The 17,078-nt window shown below is 33.7% G+C and overlaps 1 protein-coding gene across 2 annotated transcripts in view; it reads left to right on the forward strand.

Annotated features, from left to right (window-relative positions):
* Positions 1-17,078, forward strand: part of LOC145604986 (S-adenosyl-L-methionine-dependent methyltransferases superfamily protein) — a 30,801-nt gene that overhangs the window by 11,611 nt on the left and 2,112 nt on the right. Inside the window, exons 8-11 of one of the 2 annotated variants that reach the window (XM_081660984.1) lie at positions 4,260-4,434; positions 4,764-4,847; positions 13,698-13,815; positions 16,472-16,671. In XM_081660984.1, coding sequence (XP_081517110.1) covers positions 4,260-4,434; positions 4,764-4,847; positions 13,698-13,815; positions 16,472-16,671 — 577 coding nt within the window. The remainder of the gene's footprint in view (positions 1-4,259; positions 4,435-4,763; positions 4,848-13,697; positions 13,816-16,471; positions 16,672-17,078) is intronic. The other variant, XM_081660985.1, reaches the window with a different exon arrangement.

Here is a 17,078-nt window from a genome sequence, read left to right on the forward strand (position 1 = left end):
ACATAGTACCATATTTTTGTAGCTAGGTCTATAGGCTACCACAATCCCTTTCAAACATTGTTGGCCCCTCTGTCTTATCTCTACTAGAAAGGAATTTAATCACTCAGTAAAATTCAGCCGAGCATTCTTTAATTTTGCATCACTGGTGTATGTGAGCTCACTTCCTAGGAAAGGCTGTCGTAAAGTCACCTCATTATGTGCACAAAGTGATTACATGTCAAATTAGTTATCTAATTAAGACATTTATTGTACGAAGTATTATAATATAGGGTTAAATAGTCTGAGAGAATGCATGCAGATTCAATACTTTGCAGCTTTAGATCTCTGAAAACCATTTGGATTTTTGATCTCATTGCATGAAAAATTAAATCAATTCTAACCCTTCCATAGAAGATTGACTAAAATATTACCCTTAAGCATATCAGCAAAAATGGGGAAACAGACACATAATGCTTTTCTCTACTTAAAAGGGCTTCCCCATCGCTGTGGAAGTTTCTCTGAGTTGCCATAGGGAAAGTGGAAGAAGGGAAAGCTGCTTTCTGCTGCTTAATTTTCGCCTTGTTTCTCGAGCTAAGGAAGAGTAAGGGGCTTACAAAAGTAATAGGATCCACATTATTATACATTTCTGCCCATGAGTTGCTCTTAGTATGTTGCTGGGCACAAAAATAACATAAGAAGTGGAGCTCTGATCCAAGCACCATACGTGGGGCAGAGCCAATCCTTAGGCAGCATGCGGCAATGATAAAACTTAAGCAATCTGAATTTCAATGGGTCTAGACAAAAAACTTGTAATGACAGGAAAGAAATGGGCATATTACTTACAGAAATGTTACATCAATGGTAATTTAATTTTTTGCTGTATACAAAGAGTCCAATATCATCTCAATTCCAGTACATTTCATTTGATGGCTATTTTGTCCCTCATCATTGTCGTTTTCTTTTATATCCACCCCACTTTCAACAGCTTTTTATCACTTTCTTCAAGGCTTCCCAATCACTATCTATCACTCTCACGCCTACTTTATCTATACCCACCTCATATTCTCGTATCTACTTGTACATTAACTAATTATCTCCTAAGTAATATTGTTAGTATCTACTGAATATTAGGGTTTACATCTACCGAATACAAGATGTGAGAGAATCTCCTAAAGTGGTTTAAGGAAGAAATTAGGGGTTACATCTACTAAACACAAGATGTGGGAGAATCTCCTAAGGTGGTTTGGCGACATAAAATGGAGACCAAGTGAGGCTCCGGTAAAGAGGCTCGAAGAGTGACAAAGTGTTGGGATTACGAGGGGTAGGGGGAAGTCCTAAGAAAACTTGGAAGAGGGTGATCGAGAGTGATATGAGTGCTTTTGGGATTGAGGAAAATATGATGTTGGATTGGGTAGAGTGGAGGGAGAAATTTCATGTTGAGGATGTATCACGATTTACTTTACTTCACCCGTTCTAATAATATTGCAACAACTAGACTTTTGCACTATTCATCATGCTTGTTTGACCACAAATTATGATTTATACCTAAAGTAAAATATTGTCATGTGGGGTCTTGTTAGATTCATCTCGTAAAATACTTTCACAATATCAACTTTTTATAATTTTTACTCTTATATAATTATAGATTTTTAACGTATATAATGTGCTTTACAGTATACTTACTCCCTCCGTTTTTTAAAGTGTTAAATTTACCAAATGTGACATTATTTTTTAAGGGTTACACTTCCTTTTATGTTAAAAAAACTACAATTTAATATTATATCTCCCTCCTCTCCTTGTCCCCCACCCAAACCCACTATTGGGTTTTTTTTTTTTTAATTATTTTTTTATTATTATTTCTTCACTCACATCTATTATTTTTCGATGAACTATTAACTTCATTGTCTTTCTTTCACAATTTTTTGATACTCCAACTACCCCACTTACCTCTTATTTTATTTAGGTCAATTAAATTGCCTTAAACTATATGCTGGTTAAAGTGAAACACTTAAAAAAAGAGGAGAGTGTATATACTTTTGTTTATTTTATTATAATGTTTACTTTTAATTAATTACTCAACTTGTGTTTTGCAAACTTACTTATTTCGTTTGTTAAAGTTTTCCCAAACTCTAAACTTTTTACTTACATGTATCTCCTGTTACCACAGTTTTAAATTCTCTTATATTTCATTTGTATATTATCTCTGTAACTCACTTTACACACCTTTTTTTTATTTTACAAAAAACTTTTATTCAATCAATTATCTTGTTGTACTTTTTTTTTTCTTTTCAAATGGTTCTTTATTACGATTTATTTTAGCCCACTTCAAATCATTTTGGGACTAAAGCGTTCTTGTTAATCACTTGCAATTTGTGCGGTCTATACACAAATGTTTGTTCGATTATATCTTGGTATATGTTAGTTGTAGATTATAAAATTTTGATATTTGTTTTTCCTAAATTGAAACAATTCTAACTATATCTCACATGATAGTTTTTTATTTGTTAATTAAGTCACAATAGACAATTAAAGCCTTTATTTTTTTTTTATAAAGTTTGACTTCATGAATAGTGAGTAAGTAGAACAAAAAAGAAAGGATGTGTACATTATATAATTTTAGAAAATATATAGGTGAAAATTAGGGTTGCTTAAATTTGCTGTTCAATTAATTTTGTCACAAATTTTAAAAATTGAAATTTGTTAGTTACAGTTTTATTAGTGCTAACTAATAATTTAGTTAAAGGTCATATAGGGTTCATTTTATAGAAGACCAAAATATGAACGTTAGTGTAATTCTATTAAAATTTATCATTTTTTGTAGCCACTTTAAACTCTTCTTACAGAAACTTTGAGTTATAATTGATAGATGGGCTGACTACATGATCCGCAACTCCGCGTGTCGCTTTGAATTAGACCAAACTACTTGACCAACTAGCTAGCTTGGTTAAAGTTCTGGGGAATGGTACCCAAGACATATGATCAAATTGTGGAGAAAGAGTGTGGAAATAACTTGTAAAGAATCAGGTAATTTCATAGCAATTTTCAATCAGTAGCTTATATAATAAAGGAATCAAGAGGATGAACAAAAGAATTTAGGGGAAGGTCTAAGATGGATGATTGTATATGTTGACCCAAGCAATTGAAATCTATCACTCTTCGAGGGGTGACATTCCTTTCATTAGATGATTGTCTACTTTTCCGAATGATCTCATCACAATGCTTACATCCCCTTATCTTATAATATTACACATCTTTCTTACTCCTTACTATTCTTCTATAACCAACTTTCATAGATATTATCAATTTGCCCTCTCCTCACGTGTCTGTAAGGACTGTAACTAATTGAGGACAACATTATATCCTGGCCCTTGGGATATTTCCTGTTATATGTGATGCGGATCAGAGGACTGGACTGTTTTCTTGCATCACCCCTCATTTCATCTTTCACCTTGAAGATATCAGGAAATTGTTGATCATTGGTAGTAGCCAGGCATCAAGGTTAGCATCAAACACTAAGTTACCAGTGATCTGTGTAGAAATAGTCACAGAAGGAAGCAGTTTCTAAAGTAGCTTTGAGCTAAGGTACATGGTAAACAGGGTGAAGCCTTGTCATATGAGGTAGCTACAACCTATAAGAAACCTTTCTTGCTCTGTAGTACCTCAAAACCCCATAAATCAACCTATAAGAAACCTTTTTTGCTCTCTAGTACCTCAAAAGTCCATAAATCAAGCAGCTAAGTTTTGATAAATTCTTAAGCCAAGGACTTTTTCCTGGAAGGCTGAATCTTTAGATAAACATAGTCCCCAACATAATACTCATCTCTGTTCTATTTAAAGTTCTGAGTCAAATTCATGTTCTGCTGTGCCTTGAACAAAGTTTCCTTTTGATCATCCTAAATTAAATCCCTCTCCAGTATTTCCTTCAAAAAAAAAAAAAAAAAAAAAAAAATTCCCTCTCCAGTAACTGATTTTCAAAGGAGCTCACAGCTGTACAACCTTTCTCAAAGACTAAACTGATAGCTACATCTCCTCTCAGTTCCTTAAAGTTAAATTAGACATGTTTGGCATAAGAAAGAGGATTTTCCCTTGTACCTCTCAAATTCCTATGTGCAAAGGTTCAAATCACCATGATATGCCTTCTAACATATGATGTTCTGATAACATATTGCACACAGATACATTTAGCTTGCTAGTTTTATATTGAAGACTTTGTATGTTGATCTTTTGGCAGAGCACCTGTATGTTAATGGAATTTTACTTACTGCGTACTGTTTCTGAAGGGCATTTGCAGAATGCAAGGAAGTGAAGGCAGTTGTTAGTGTAGGTTGTTGCTACAACTTACTAACTGAAAGTGGATGTAAAAACAGTGATTTGAACTGCGGTTTTCCTGTGAGCAAGGGACTTAGATTAATGGATTTTACGCTTGGTAAAAATGCACGTGATCTTGCTTGCCAGGTATAATTTTTATTTCTTTCCAAAATGTTTTGTTTGAAATGGTACATTAGAGCATGAACATCCTGAAGTTCTCTCCAAATCCAGCTCCTCCTCTTTCTTTAGTATGCTCTTTTTCATATTAATTCCTCTGGTCATAAAAGACTAAAAATAATATTTGGATTTGGATGGAGATTGCAAATAATGGGATGCTATGGTGTGTGTGTGTGTGTATATGTATTGTTCTATAGTCCTAACTTTCAAGGATAGGAAGATTATTGTTGCATTCTACAATATTAGCTTTGTAGATCATTAAGTAGTGTTCAAGCCTTGATTCCTAGTCTTACATACAGAGTGCTGAAAGATGGCAAAGTCTGGAGAAGGATGCTGGTATTCAAAATTTTGATTTGCATGGATTTCGTGCCGTCTTTCAGATGGTATGTCCACTATTGAGTTTTTGATAATTTTTGTCATCATGTCACTGTTCTGAATGTTCCTCATGCTCAATTGTTGGAATTGTGTGCGCGAATGTGCACTATGATTATTTTAAAGAATCCATAGTAGCAAATAAATAGGAAACAAGAAATGAGAGATAAACTACCAAAAATTAGATAAATAGAGTAATTCCAACTCCATCCCTTCAAAATAAAATATTTTAGTTTGAAAATAGTTTTACAGATCATATAAATACACAGAGATAATAATTGCGTTTATTACTACATCAAAAAGTTATCACACAATAGAAACTGCTCGAATCTTAGATGGGTCTACTGCAACTCCTTTCTTCAAGATTACATGGCTTAGAAATGCCACCTTCTGTAGTCAAAGTTTACATTTTGAAAACTTAGCATACAAGTTATTTTTTCCTAAATCTCCAACACTTTTTTCTTTCCTCTTTTTTTTTTTTTTTTTTTTTTTTTTTTTTTTTTTTTTTGGGGGGGGGGGGGGGGGAAGTAAGAAGTATATAATCTCCAACACTCTTGTTAAGTGTACTTTGTGCTCTTCTTTGTTCTTCAAATACTCCAAAATATCATCTATGAACACCTCAACAGACTTATACAAATAATGCGAAAAAGTCCTATTCATAACCATAAGGTTTGTAAAAGCTATTTTTTGGTATAACAGTGAATTCATTATATGCGAAAATTTGTTTTTTGGTAAATTTTCCTACGCAATGGATATCTGTTCTTTAGAGTGACATTATGCAGCTCTTGATATTCAATACATAATCTAAGGTTCTGTCCTTTCTTCCTCATGGTGATACACTTGGCCTAATGAAACCCTTCTCAAGCAATTCCTCTAATTATACCTTCCATTCCTTCATCTCTACGAGTGACATCTTATATGATGCCTTCGAAACGTTGTTTAATAGTAATGTTCCTCATTAGGAGTTTGCTAAAACAAATAAAGAATGGGAGTAAAATTAGGAGAGGAGAAATAGTAGCAAACGAGATGAAATTAAAGGCGTTTGAGAAAAATAATTTTTATCATTGTTTTAAATGTTAATGCTGTGTTAGTTGTTGTTAGGACATAGTATAAAGATTGTAATCTTATAGAGATTTTTTAAGAATTGTATGACATTGTTTTGATAAATATAAATACTCGCGAAATTTGAGTGTACCCAATCGAATATTAGTTTATAGTTTATAATCACATTTTAAGTTATTCTATTAAATTATATAAAAATATTGTTAGCCTATTTTGTTTATACATGTAGGGAAAACAAATTTTATTTTTTCTGCAAGATTATTTATGATCTTTCCCAATAGGTATCAGATTTGTACATAAATATTGTATAAAATAAAGTGGAATATTCGATGACAAGCTTATTGGAAATGATTAAATTTACATCATCCAATATTCAATGTGGAAGTCTCGAATGGAGGATATTCTTTTGTTATAAGGATTTGTATAAACTCATCGAGGAAGAAAATAAGTCGGAAAATAAAACTGAAGATCCATGGAAATTGGTGAATTGTAAGGCAGTTGGGTTAATCCGACAACAAATCGATCAAAGCATTTTTCAACATTTTGCTAATGACATTGATGCCTACGAGCTGTGGAAAAAGCTCGAGACAATGTGTGAGAGGAAGAGGAAGACAAGTTTATTAAAAGCTACATTAGTAGAAGGTTGGTTCGTCTTCTATACAAAGAGGGTAAGAATATTGCTAAACATATGAATGAATTCGAAGGCATTGTTAAACTCTTGTTATCTCGTTGAGCAATTGAACTCCGAATGGTAAACTCACCCTTGATATGGTGAAAGATAGCTTATTTAATGAAGAAGCTAGAAGGAAATAATATTCAGTTTCTCTTTATTTATAAACAAAATAGGTAACAATTATATCTCTAAAATATAATAGATCCACTCACAAAGTGTTTATAAACTATAAACTAATATTCGATGGTATACTTTTACATTTAAATATGTTTCTATTTATCAAAGCAATGTGATACAAATTCTCTCTAAATGATGATTATTATTCCTAAAGACTACATGATTACATAATATATATAGTTATTCTATTATTAAATACAAACTATTGGGTGCGGGCACCCGCACCCTAGTGTTTGTGCGTCCGAAGACGACGAAAACGACGATGACGATGAAGACGACGAAAACGACGATGACGATGAAGACGACGACGATGATGGCGATCGGCGATTTAAACCCTAGATTTGAAGCAAATTACAATTGAAGATTTTAATGGCGCAACGTCAGTGCTCGGTGATTGGTGATTCGCGGCTGGTGATGTGGTGGTTGGTGGGTTCGATGGTTGACGATTTGTGGCTAGTGGGTTCGGTGGTTTGTGGGTTCAATGAACGGTGGCGAAAACGGTGGCGAGGGTAAGTGGCCAGGATGATTTGAGGAGGAAAGGAAAGTGAGGAACAACGGAGAAGGAGAGGGAGTGAGGGGTGGTGTGGATGCTTTAAGAATTGAAATTCCTAACAAAAGAGAGAAAGAAAGAGAGGAAGATGAAGAGGTAGACGGGGAAAGAGGAGAGAGAATGAAAGAAACACGTATCAGCCTTGTATATACTTGTACTTGTATATACTTTTGTACATCAACTAATACAAGGAACGTATCGGTCTCATCAGTCAATATTAAGGACATATCAGATACTAATAAAAACGTATCAGCTAACAAAAGGTACTTATAGCCAACAAGAGATACATATAATCCAATAAAAAGAGTATATAAGCCAATAAAAGGTACTTATCAGCCAACAGAAGGGACATATCAACCAATAGAAGAAAACGTATCTGCCAACAAAAGGATGAAATCAGCAAACAAAAGCAACAAGTAAGCCAACAATTAAAATATACATATTAGCCAACAATTAAAATATACATATGAGCCAACGAAACAAATATATCAGCCAACTAAAGAAACATATAAGCTAAATGATGTTTAATATCAGCCAACAAAAGGAACCTATCGAAAATTAAAAAAAAAAATGATCGGTAACTGCAAGAGTCAAAATTAAAAAAACTTTTTCAGTGATCGTAAAATTCGTTTGTTCTGCAATACCATTTTATTGAGGCGTTTTTAGGACAAATTTCTCAAGCTCTATCCTGTACTTATTACTGTATTCTTCAAATGGACCTTTATACTCACCACTATTATCAGATCGTACACATTTTAATTTCATGCTCATTTCTCTCTCTACTTTTGCATGTAACTCCTTGAACGCATTAAGAACATGGTCTTTACTTTTCAAAAGATAGACCCACACTTTCTTGGAATGGTCTGTGACAAAATAAGATGCCCCACCAGGTTTTCTGTCATAGAACATGTGATAGAACATACATCCATGTCAATCAAATGTAGAACACGTGGTCTTTTAGATGGTGGATTTCTTCGAAATGGAACTCTGTAAACAAGCTTTCAATTGAACATCCTTCAAAGGAAGGAATTGAGTGATGGTTTGCATTCCCTTCTCATTCATATGTCCGAGCCGCTTATGCCATAGCTTGGCAGAACATTCCTCCGTTACTTTCACTGTTGAGCTTCCCATTTGTTAGGATAAACATTTTCACCAACTAAATACATTAGAATTGTTACCTTGAAAAATGGCCAATATAATGAATTGTTTCTAATTTCTGGTGGTGTTTCATTGAAACTCTGATATGGTCGAATAATATCACAAGAAAATGAAACCAAAGCTTTCAATACTGCTCTAAAGTAAATAGAAATGGTTGATATCGAATGTTGAAATCTCTTCGCAGCATCACGATATGAATTAGCTTTAGCAATCATGAATAGACATATCGCGACTTGCTCTTCCACGTGTATAAATCGACCATCAGATAGTAGTTCTTTCCCTCTTAATACATCAACAAGGTTTATGAAGATATCTTTATCAACCCTTAGTTGCTCTTTGCTCAAATTAGGATGTCCAGTGAATAACCTATGTACCCACTCACTTCCAGGTTCACCCCCTACATGTAGAGACATTCGTTCTATTTGATTAAGTAATCTCATCAACTCGTGCAAGGCAATGTACATCGTACAATTTTGGTGCAATGTTTCGTCCATTCTATAAATAAAAATAAAAGTTAGTTTCTCAAAAAAAAAAAAAAAAAAAAAAAAAAAATCAACGAATACGTAATTAATAATATGTGACTCTTCATACTTGTCTTTAAAACATAATAAAATAAAGTTTCACATATCACAATAAAAACACATTTATTAAAATAAATTAGTTACCAAAATTTAACTTATTCCATATTGGAAAAAATGAAACTTACACACCCAAACTTTAAAATAACAAGTGCTAAGCATCTTAGACGACTTATGATAGTTTAATAATCATCATTTAAGTTATCATTGAAGCTAGGCCTATAGCAATCATCTGGGAATAAGATTCTTTTCTTCAAATTTAGGATTTATAACTCATTATTCGGAAGAGACCAAAAAAAAAAAAAAAAAAAAACACTTTCATCTGGACCACGTAAGAACTCCAACACTTGAAGAATGAAAGACTTTTGCTAACTGCCGGCATTCTTTCCAATATTGAAATCATTTTTTTCATATTTTGATGGAGATGGTTTAAGGCCGTGTCTTAGAGAAACCAAGTTGCATGTTTTTTCTTAAATAATTCATGCAAGTTTTGTTAAATATGGATCTGGGCCGCACTCGCAAATCAAGAGAGAGAATCCACTAAACAAGTCCAAAGGAGGTTCTATCCCAAAACCATATGGCAGTAGGAGGAGTAGCCCTTTAGCCTTATAAAGTGTTTTGATGGTGATACTTGGGAGGTTTATTCTTCAACAAGTTTTAATGCCATCCTTCACACTCTTTCTACTAGAGGTAGCACCGAAATATGAACTCTTACGTTTGTTAGAAGATATTCTTTTGGGAGGGGACGCTTTCGTAAGCTGACCTTTCAGTATCTTCCATATCATCATCTTTGGTTCTAAGTATCACCTTTCAGTATCTTCCATATCATCATCTTTGGTTCTAAGTTCTTCATCAGAGTCCAAGGTCCTTCCTTAGAACCATCTTGAACAAGAATTATGGGCTGTTTGTGTTTGGTTTGTATGGTCATTCCTCCGGCGGCGGTAGACCAAGATTTGTTACTTGTCGCATACGTCCCAACAAATATATTATACAACTTATCCTCAAACATCAAGGGTTTCTTTAGAAAGCTTGAAGAGTTCTTATATTTCTACAAGGTAATGCAATAAAAAAAAAAATTATTTATACTCTTCCAAGTAATAATAACAAAATTTAAGTAGGAAAAGCAAAATTCATAACCTAAATACCTTTATAAATGCCTTCCGCTTCTCATTTTTTGGATCAATTACAGGTAACCTGTTTCCTCATTCCAACCAATTCCAGTCCAACTTTTAAGTTCGTTCCAAGCTTTAAATTTTTTTTTTAATGTCACTACTGTTTGTGTATTCAAATGTAATATAATTGTGTCCCAATTATACTTGCCACCTCTTGACCTTTTGTTTTCTTTTATTAAATCCAAAAATATCTCAATATCCTCATTGTTCCATGATGTCTTTTCCTTAGAATCCATTGTAATTTTGCTAAGAAATAAAATATTCAAAGCAATATTAACTAGATGAAGTCAATAAGATACTAATATGGGTGATGTTGGGACTTACAAATATAGGTGCTAAGAGCAAAAATGCACAAAACAACAAAAACTCTAAAGCAATACTTTAAAAACCAAGGTACACGTACAACTCAATACAGAAACTCGTATAAGTTAACAAATCATATCCTTGTATATGAAATAAATATTGTCAACGTTAATGTAAGATAGTATAACATATTTCAAATTTAGTAGCTAATATAGACTTACGTAGCTTTTTTGTTGATCAAGTATAGTTTTTTTTTAAACTACCTCTGTCAAAACTTGAAATATATAGAATGAAAATAGGATATTAGTATCAAAATAATAAAGCTATCTAAAATACTCATAAACAAGCTCTTGTACCTTCTTGGTGTTTTGTGAAGATACACCTAATTAGTTATTGAATAAGAAAAAGTATGGGCGTGTATATATATATATATATATATATATATATATATATATATATATATATATATATATATATATATATATATATATATAACTCATTGCATGCTTGAAGAAACTAAAACCACTATTTTATAGCTTAGAAATAATAGTGTGTACTTGATTTTTAACAACATGCAACTAATCAATATTCTATAGCTTAGGAATAGTAAAAAGTTAACGGTTAACAACACTACTATTTTATAGTTTAGAAGTAGTAAAAATTTTCCTTTGGTTTTGTTGTTGATCTGACTTTCATTCTCATTAATTTCCCTTTACAAAAATAATAAACTTGTTTATCTGCTTGACTTTTATTTAAGCAAAATTTATGTGATTGACATGTTAGTCTTACCATAACTTATGGGTATAACGTTAGTTTAATTATTATTTTTTAATGCAAACGTTACTTTATTCTTATATGAAATAATGATAGTAAAACATATAAAATTTGACACAAAAAATAAAAAAAAGTGAGAAGCAATCTTGATTAGTAATAATTCTATATAAATAGGTAAATTTGTCAAAAACCTTTTAAAAGCACCATTTTGTGAAAAAAACCTTTTAAAAGCACCATTTTGTGTAAAAAACCTTTTAAAAGCTTTTTGGTTAAAAAAAACCACCACATTCTGTTTAGGGTAATTTTACCTCGCCACGTGGTCCGCTCAGAGGATGACACGTGTCAGCCCCAGGGTGGTCCAAAGTGGACCAATCCCTGCCCGACACGTGTCACTCTAGAAATTTGGGGGAAATGGCGGCCTTCAAGCCCAAATCCCGAGAAAGCCGCAATGCGGCGCAGCCCACCAATGATTAGGGTTCAGTGAGTCAGGGGCACAATTCCCAAGGACCCTATAAATAGGGAGATTCCCCTCTTTTAGAGGGCACGTTTTACCATTCATTACAAACTGTCCCTTTGATAGAGACATCTGAGCTTGGAATATACCCACCTAAATTTCCGCACCTTTTTCTCTCCCTTCAAGTTACTAACTTGATCGTCGGAGGCGGAGCACCTACCAACCGGTGTCTCCGTTTGTTTTGCAGGTACAGGCCGCACCGGACCAGTCTTCGAGTTGTAACCCTCCCGAGGGACAAAAACACCCAAAACACATTCATTTTTTTTTGCGAGAGGAAACCTATTCCTCTAATTACGCTCTAATTAACTTAATTAAACTCTAAATTCTTCTAATTAATCTCTAACCCACCAAATTGTTAAATAATTAGATTTAATTAATATAAATATAAAAAAACCACCACCCCCTCCTTCCTTCTCCCTTCCTCCCTCCCCTTACTCCTCCTTCCTCCTCCCATGGAATCAACCCCTCTCCCACCGGACCGCTGTTTGGATCCCCTCACCTCCGGCGACCTCCACCGCTAGATGATCCTCCCTTTCCCACTAATCAAATCCCAACAACCATCTCGTTGATTTTGAAAAACCCTGGAAAATTGATTTGGGGTTTTTTTTAATTTTTTATTTTTTTTTATTTTGTGCATCTTTCTTGTAATTGATGCTTGTTTTGGCTTTGATTATGTATGTATGTGATGCTAGGATGATTTAAAAACAAATTGGAATTGATTTGGACTTGATTTGAGCATGTTTGAGTATATAAGATCCAAAAATTCGAAGGGAGGTGGTGGTTGCTAACGGGGATAAGGGGGAAAGGGATGGTCCACCGACGGTGGAGGCAGGTCGCCGGAGGTGGGGGGATTTGGGCGGTAGGTCCAGTGGGTGAGGGGGTTGCTTGAAAGGGAGGGGGAAATGGAGGAAGAAGGGGAAAGGGAGGAAGAAGGGGAATGGTGGTTGGTTGGTGGTTAGGGCGGTGGTTCTTTTTTATGTACAAATTAAATGTAATTATTAAGTAATAGGGTGGGTTAGTGGTTAATTAGAAGAAATGGAAGAAATTTATAGGCTAATTAAGTTAATTAGAGGATGATTAAGGAAATAGGTTTCCTCTTGCAAAAATAATGAACGTGGTGGTTTTTTTTTAAGTAAAAAGCTTTTAAAAGGTTTTTTTTTGCAAAATGGTGCTTTTAAAAGGTTTTTTTTGACAAATTTGCCATATAAATATAATAAATGGAAATAAGGTGAGGAGAACGTTAATTTAGAACTTAATAACCCTGAACTTATATGAACTTATTAACCCTTATTTGAACTTATCCGAACTTGAAATAAGTGAAAATAAGGTGAATAGAACAGACCCTAAGTCGCCTAATATGTATAAGGCCACCTTATATACAGATTACTCTAAAGATCTAATTTAAATCACCAAATAAGTAGGACTTTAGAGTTCCATGCATATATGGTGCACTTGTAAGCCTTTCAAGTCACCTCATGTATATTAGACAACTCGCTAGGTGCTTTGTTGACTTTGACCTCAACTTTACAAGTCGCCTTATAAGTATGAGGCGACTTGATAGGTTTATGAGTCGCACCTTATATAAAGGCGACTCTAAAGTCCGACTTATTAGGGGGTTTTTGTAGTAGTGGTGGTATAAAAGTGAGCCATTTTCTTTACTATAAAAGGAGTAAAGCAAAAGTAGGAACATAAAAAAAAACGTTTCAAACGTAAAGTAGGATGATTTAAAAAAAAAAAAAATAAAAAAAAAAAAGAGGGAGTACTTTAAAATATCCGTTATTGGTTAGACAAGCCTAAACTTATTTTCTCCGCATGGTCGTCTGCTTACCTATTACTTGGGTATTACTTTGTATTAGGATTAAGGAGTAATATTTTAATGCCACTGGTTGTACCTATGCAGGTCCTAGATCGTCATTATCCAGAAGTTCTTTTCATGAATCCTTCAATCGGTCGTCAAGGGAAAGCCTTGCGTCGCCAGCAGAAAAAGAGCTGTACTAATTCTTCAGACTCTGCAGAAAGTAAATTTTGCTATTGTTTCTGTTCTTTAATTATTCTATCAATTTTAGAAAGGATACCACAAGCTGCATGGGCTTAGGCTGGCGTCTAATCCAGCCCAAGTAGGGTCCTCAGACTTCTTAAGCCACTAATTGCAATCTTTACCATTTGCATAATTATTGTGTCTTTCTGTCTGCTATCTTTGTTGTCATAGTTAGCGCTAGTAATTAATGTTACATCTATGATGCTCTGAATCTCTAATATAAATTTCTTTTTTTCTGAAGGAATGTGATAAAATATTTATGTTTCTGTACTGTCATGCCTTTGAGGCTTTGACCTAAACATCTGTAATTTGATCTTTGCAAGTTGTAGTTTAAAAAGGTTAACCTTCTTCATCTTGTTAATTGTGACCAAGCTACAAATAGATTCCTGTAAAATTTATCCCAAGAAAAGTTGGATTTTGGGCAGTGTACAGATATGTATCTACGAACATAACAAAATGGAAGGGGTGGGAAGTGAGGGATAGAAGAGGCTAGTGGCTATGGCTGGTGGGGAAGAGGAGGCAGTGTTGGAGGAGAGGAGGTTGCACAGATCATGATTCATGATTAAAAAGGTTTATGTATTAATCTTTCCAAGGACCTTTTGCATAGAAGTACCCCAAATTTGAAATCTTTAAGAAATCATTTTTTCTTAGGATTATCATGTGACTGTGTGAGGCCACCCCAAACTTGGGATACATCTGGTCAAATTTTCTTTATAATCCTTTCTATTCTTCATTTTAATATGTTTAACATATTTCTCTTTCGTGTCACCACTCACTAGCTTTATCTTGCCCTGCTATTCTATTTAATGAAATGAATATCTTTAAGATTATGTAGTACATATTAACAAAATTCTGTTTAAAAGCAGCTCAACTTAAGAAACATAATTAATGTCCTTTTGCTCGTCAATTAAATTTGGACACTAGTTGATTACATCCCCATATCCTTGTCTAAGACCTTTTCGTGTTAGAATCTGGAACTCATACCTTATTTCATATGAGTCCAAGAATCACAAATCTAGTAGCTGTTTAACTACCTATTTATTTTTTTCAATGCTAAATGTCATTTAAGAGATTCTTTTTTCAATTGGTAATGATGGAGAAAGTAATTTGTAGGTGTAGGTGATGCAAACTTAAGCTCTTTAAATCTAGACTTGTGATCATGTGATGAAACGTGAAGATATATATGCATATTGACCCATTATGTAAGTAACATACTTCCTCTGTCCCTATATAGTTGTCACGCTTTCACTTTTAGCACTAGTTTGACTATGCTTTTTTTCTAATATATTTAAATAAATGTCAGTAAGATGTTGGGTTTATCACAATGTTATCACAACATTAATTATTTGTATTTTTAACTAATATATAATGAAAAATATAACTGTTAGTGTTGTGATAAAAATTGTCTGTTCTGTTTTCATCTTAGCTTAGAAATGCCACTTTTAATCTTCTAAGTATAATATAAATGTCAGTAGAATTCATCAATTCTGTCAAGTAGGTAAAAAATGGACTGTTGATCCACCAGTGTTCGCATTTGTATTGCTATGCTTTTTGTTAACAATATAAGCAGAGTGTGAATTTCAAAGTTAAGTGGCAGTTCTGGATATGTGGCAAAACTCAGTGCGTTATGTGACTTGAGCTTAATTGGATTTAGATAACTGAATGTAAAAAGTTAAATCCAAGAGTAATCAGGCCTCCTTCAGAATTGGATAGGCTTTAGATTTGAAAATTTTGGTTGATAATTTGTATGTATTGTTGTTTAACTGATATCTTCCTGTTTCTTTCAATATCTTTTTCCACCTATATATTAGAGGGGGATAGTAGGCTTTTTCCATCTAACATAGGGTCATCGATGCCTATGGAACAGTGTTGTTTACAATTTACTTTTGCTACTGTAAAGTTTAACGGTTTGAGCTCTTTTATTTATAAATCACAGACATGAGTCCATCGCCCTTTATTATGTCATCCCTATAAGCTACTTCCACTGTCCCTATTTGCTTGCCTCATTGTATGTTTTTTGGGGACAGTTTTTAAAAGCTTTGACCACAAATCCTTAATAGTCTATAAGAAATAATATAGCCTAATGAGATCTTGTTAGATTGGTTAGAATGTCTACTTTAAGGATATCAAATTTCTATAATTTTGACGCATGTAAAATTGGAGATATTTATGTTTTAAGACATAGCTTGAAGCCGTGAAAGGGGGTCAAATGGGGAAAATAAATAGGGACAAAGAGTAAAATCTTACTGTTAGATCTTTGATGTACGATTGTGGACTTGTGGAGATATAATAGAATTTAGTGGCGGGAAGGGTAATTATTAATATCTAGAACATGGGCACTTAATGATTTTTTTAATTTTTTATTTATATTTATTTTTTACAATTTTCTTTCCTAGATGGTAGGGGTCAGGTGGAAATAGAGAGGGTTAGTGGATGTAAGCAAGAGGTAGTAGCTATGCTAGTGGCTATGCTTACCAAGAATCCAAAGCACTTAGAGGTTTATAATGAACTTAATTTGAAGTTGTCTGTCTTTCATTTTTCTTAACCCTTGTATACTGCGGATACTTATCTGCTGTTGTGATTGGGTTCATGATTCAATAAATTAGGACTGATGCTTTTTTTTATGCTTGGTGCAGATGAGATACCCCGGACAGCTGTGGAGATGGGCACTTCAACTGTTGGATTTCAGTCCAATTTCTGTGACAGAGTTGGGAATTTGGCTGATAAATATAAACTTTTCGAAAAATTTAGTCACTCAGGTCTCCGTCATCTTAGCATTGAGCCTTTGCATGATATGGATTTGAATGGACTATGGAGAGAATGTCAGCCATCTGTTGTATGTCTCTTGCATCTTTTTTTTCCTCAGAAACTTTTGTTTTGTGCTTAAATTTAATATGATTCATGCTAAGCTGCCAAACTGGCAAATGTACGAGGCACTAAAATGCGGTGAACAACTGCAATGAAGGAATTCTTTTCTAAATTCCCACTCTCATTTTTGCTCATAAAAGGAAAAGCCACAAGTAATGTTGACCTTGCAGTATGTGGAATGAATAGTCAGTTAGAATGAAACTTAATCAATGAAGGGTAATTGTAATTTGAATAATATTTTTTTATATATAACATCTAATTAAATGTGGCCTTTTATGTCAACAGAGAGGAGTTACTATAGTCCTAACAGTCTTAACACTATTAATCAATGATGTTCATCCTGCTTCTAATCTTCATGCAATGTGTAAGATTTCA

The sequence above is a fragment of the Chenopodium album genome, chromosome 22 (genome assembly GCF_948465745.1).
Source record: "Chenopodium album chromosome 22, dcCheAlbu1.1, whole genome shotgun sequence".
NCBI classification, from domain to species: Eukaryota; Viridiplantae; Streptophyta; class Magnoliopsida; order Caryophyllales; family Amaranthaceae; genus Chenopodium; species Chenopodium album.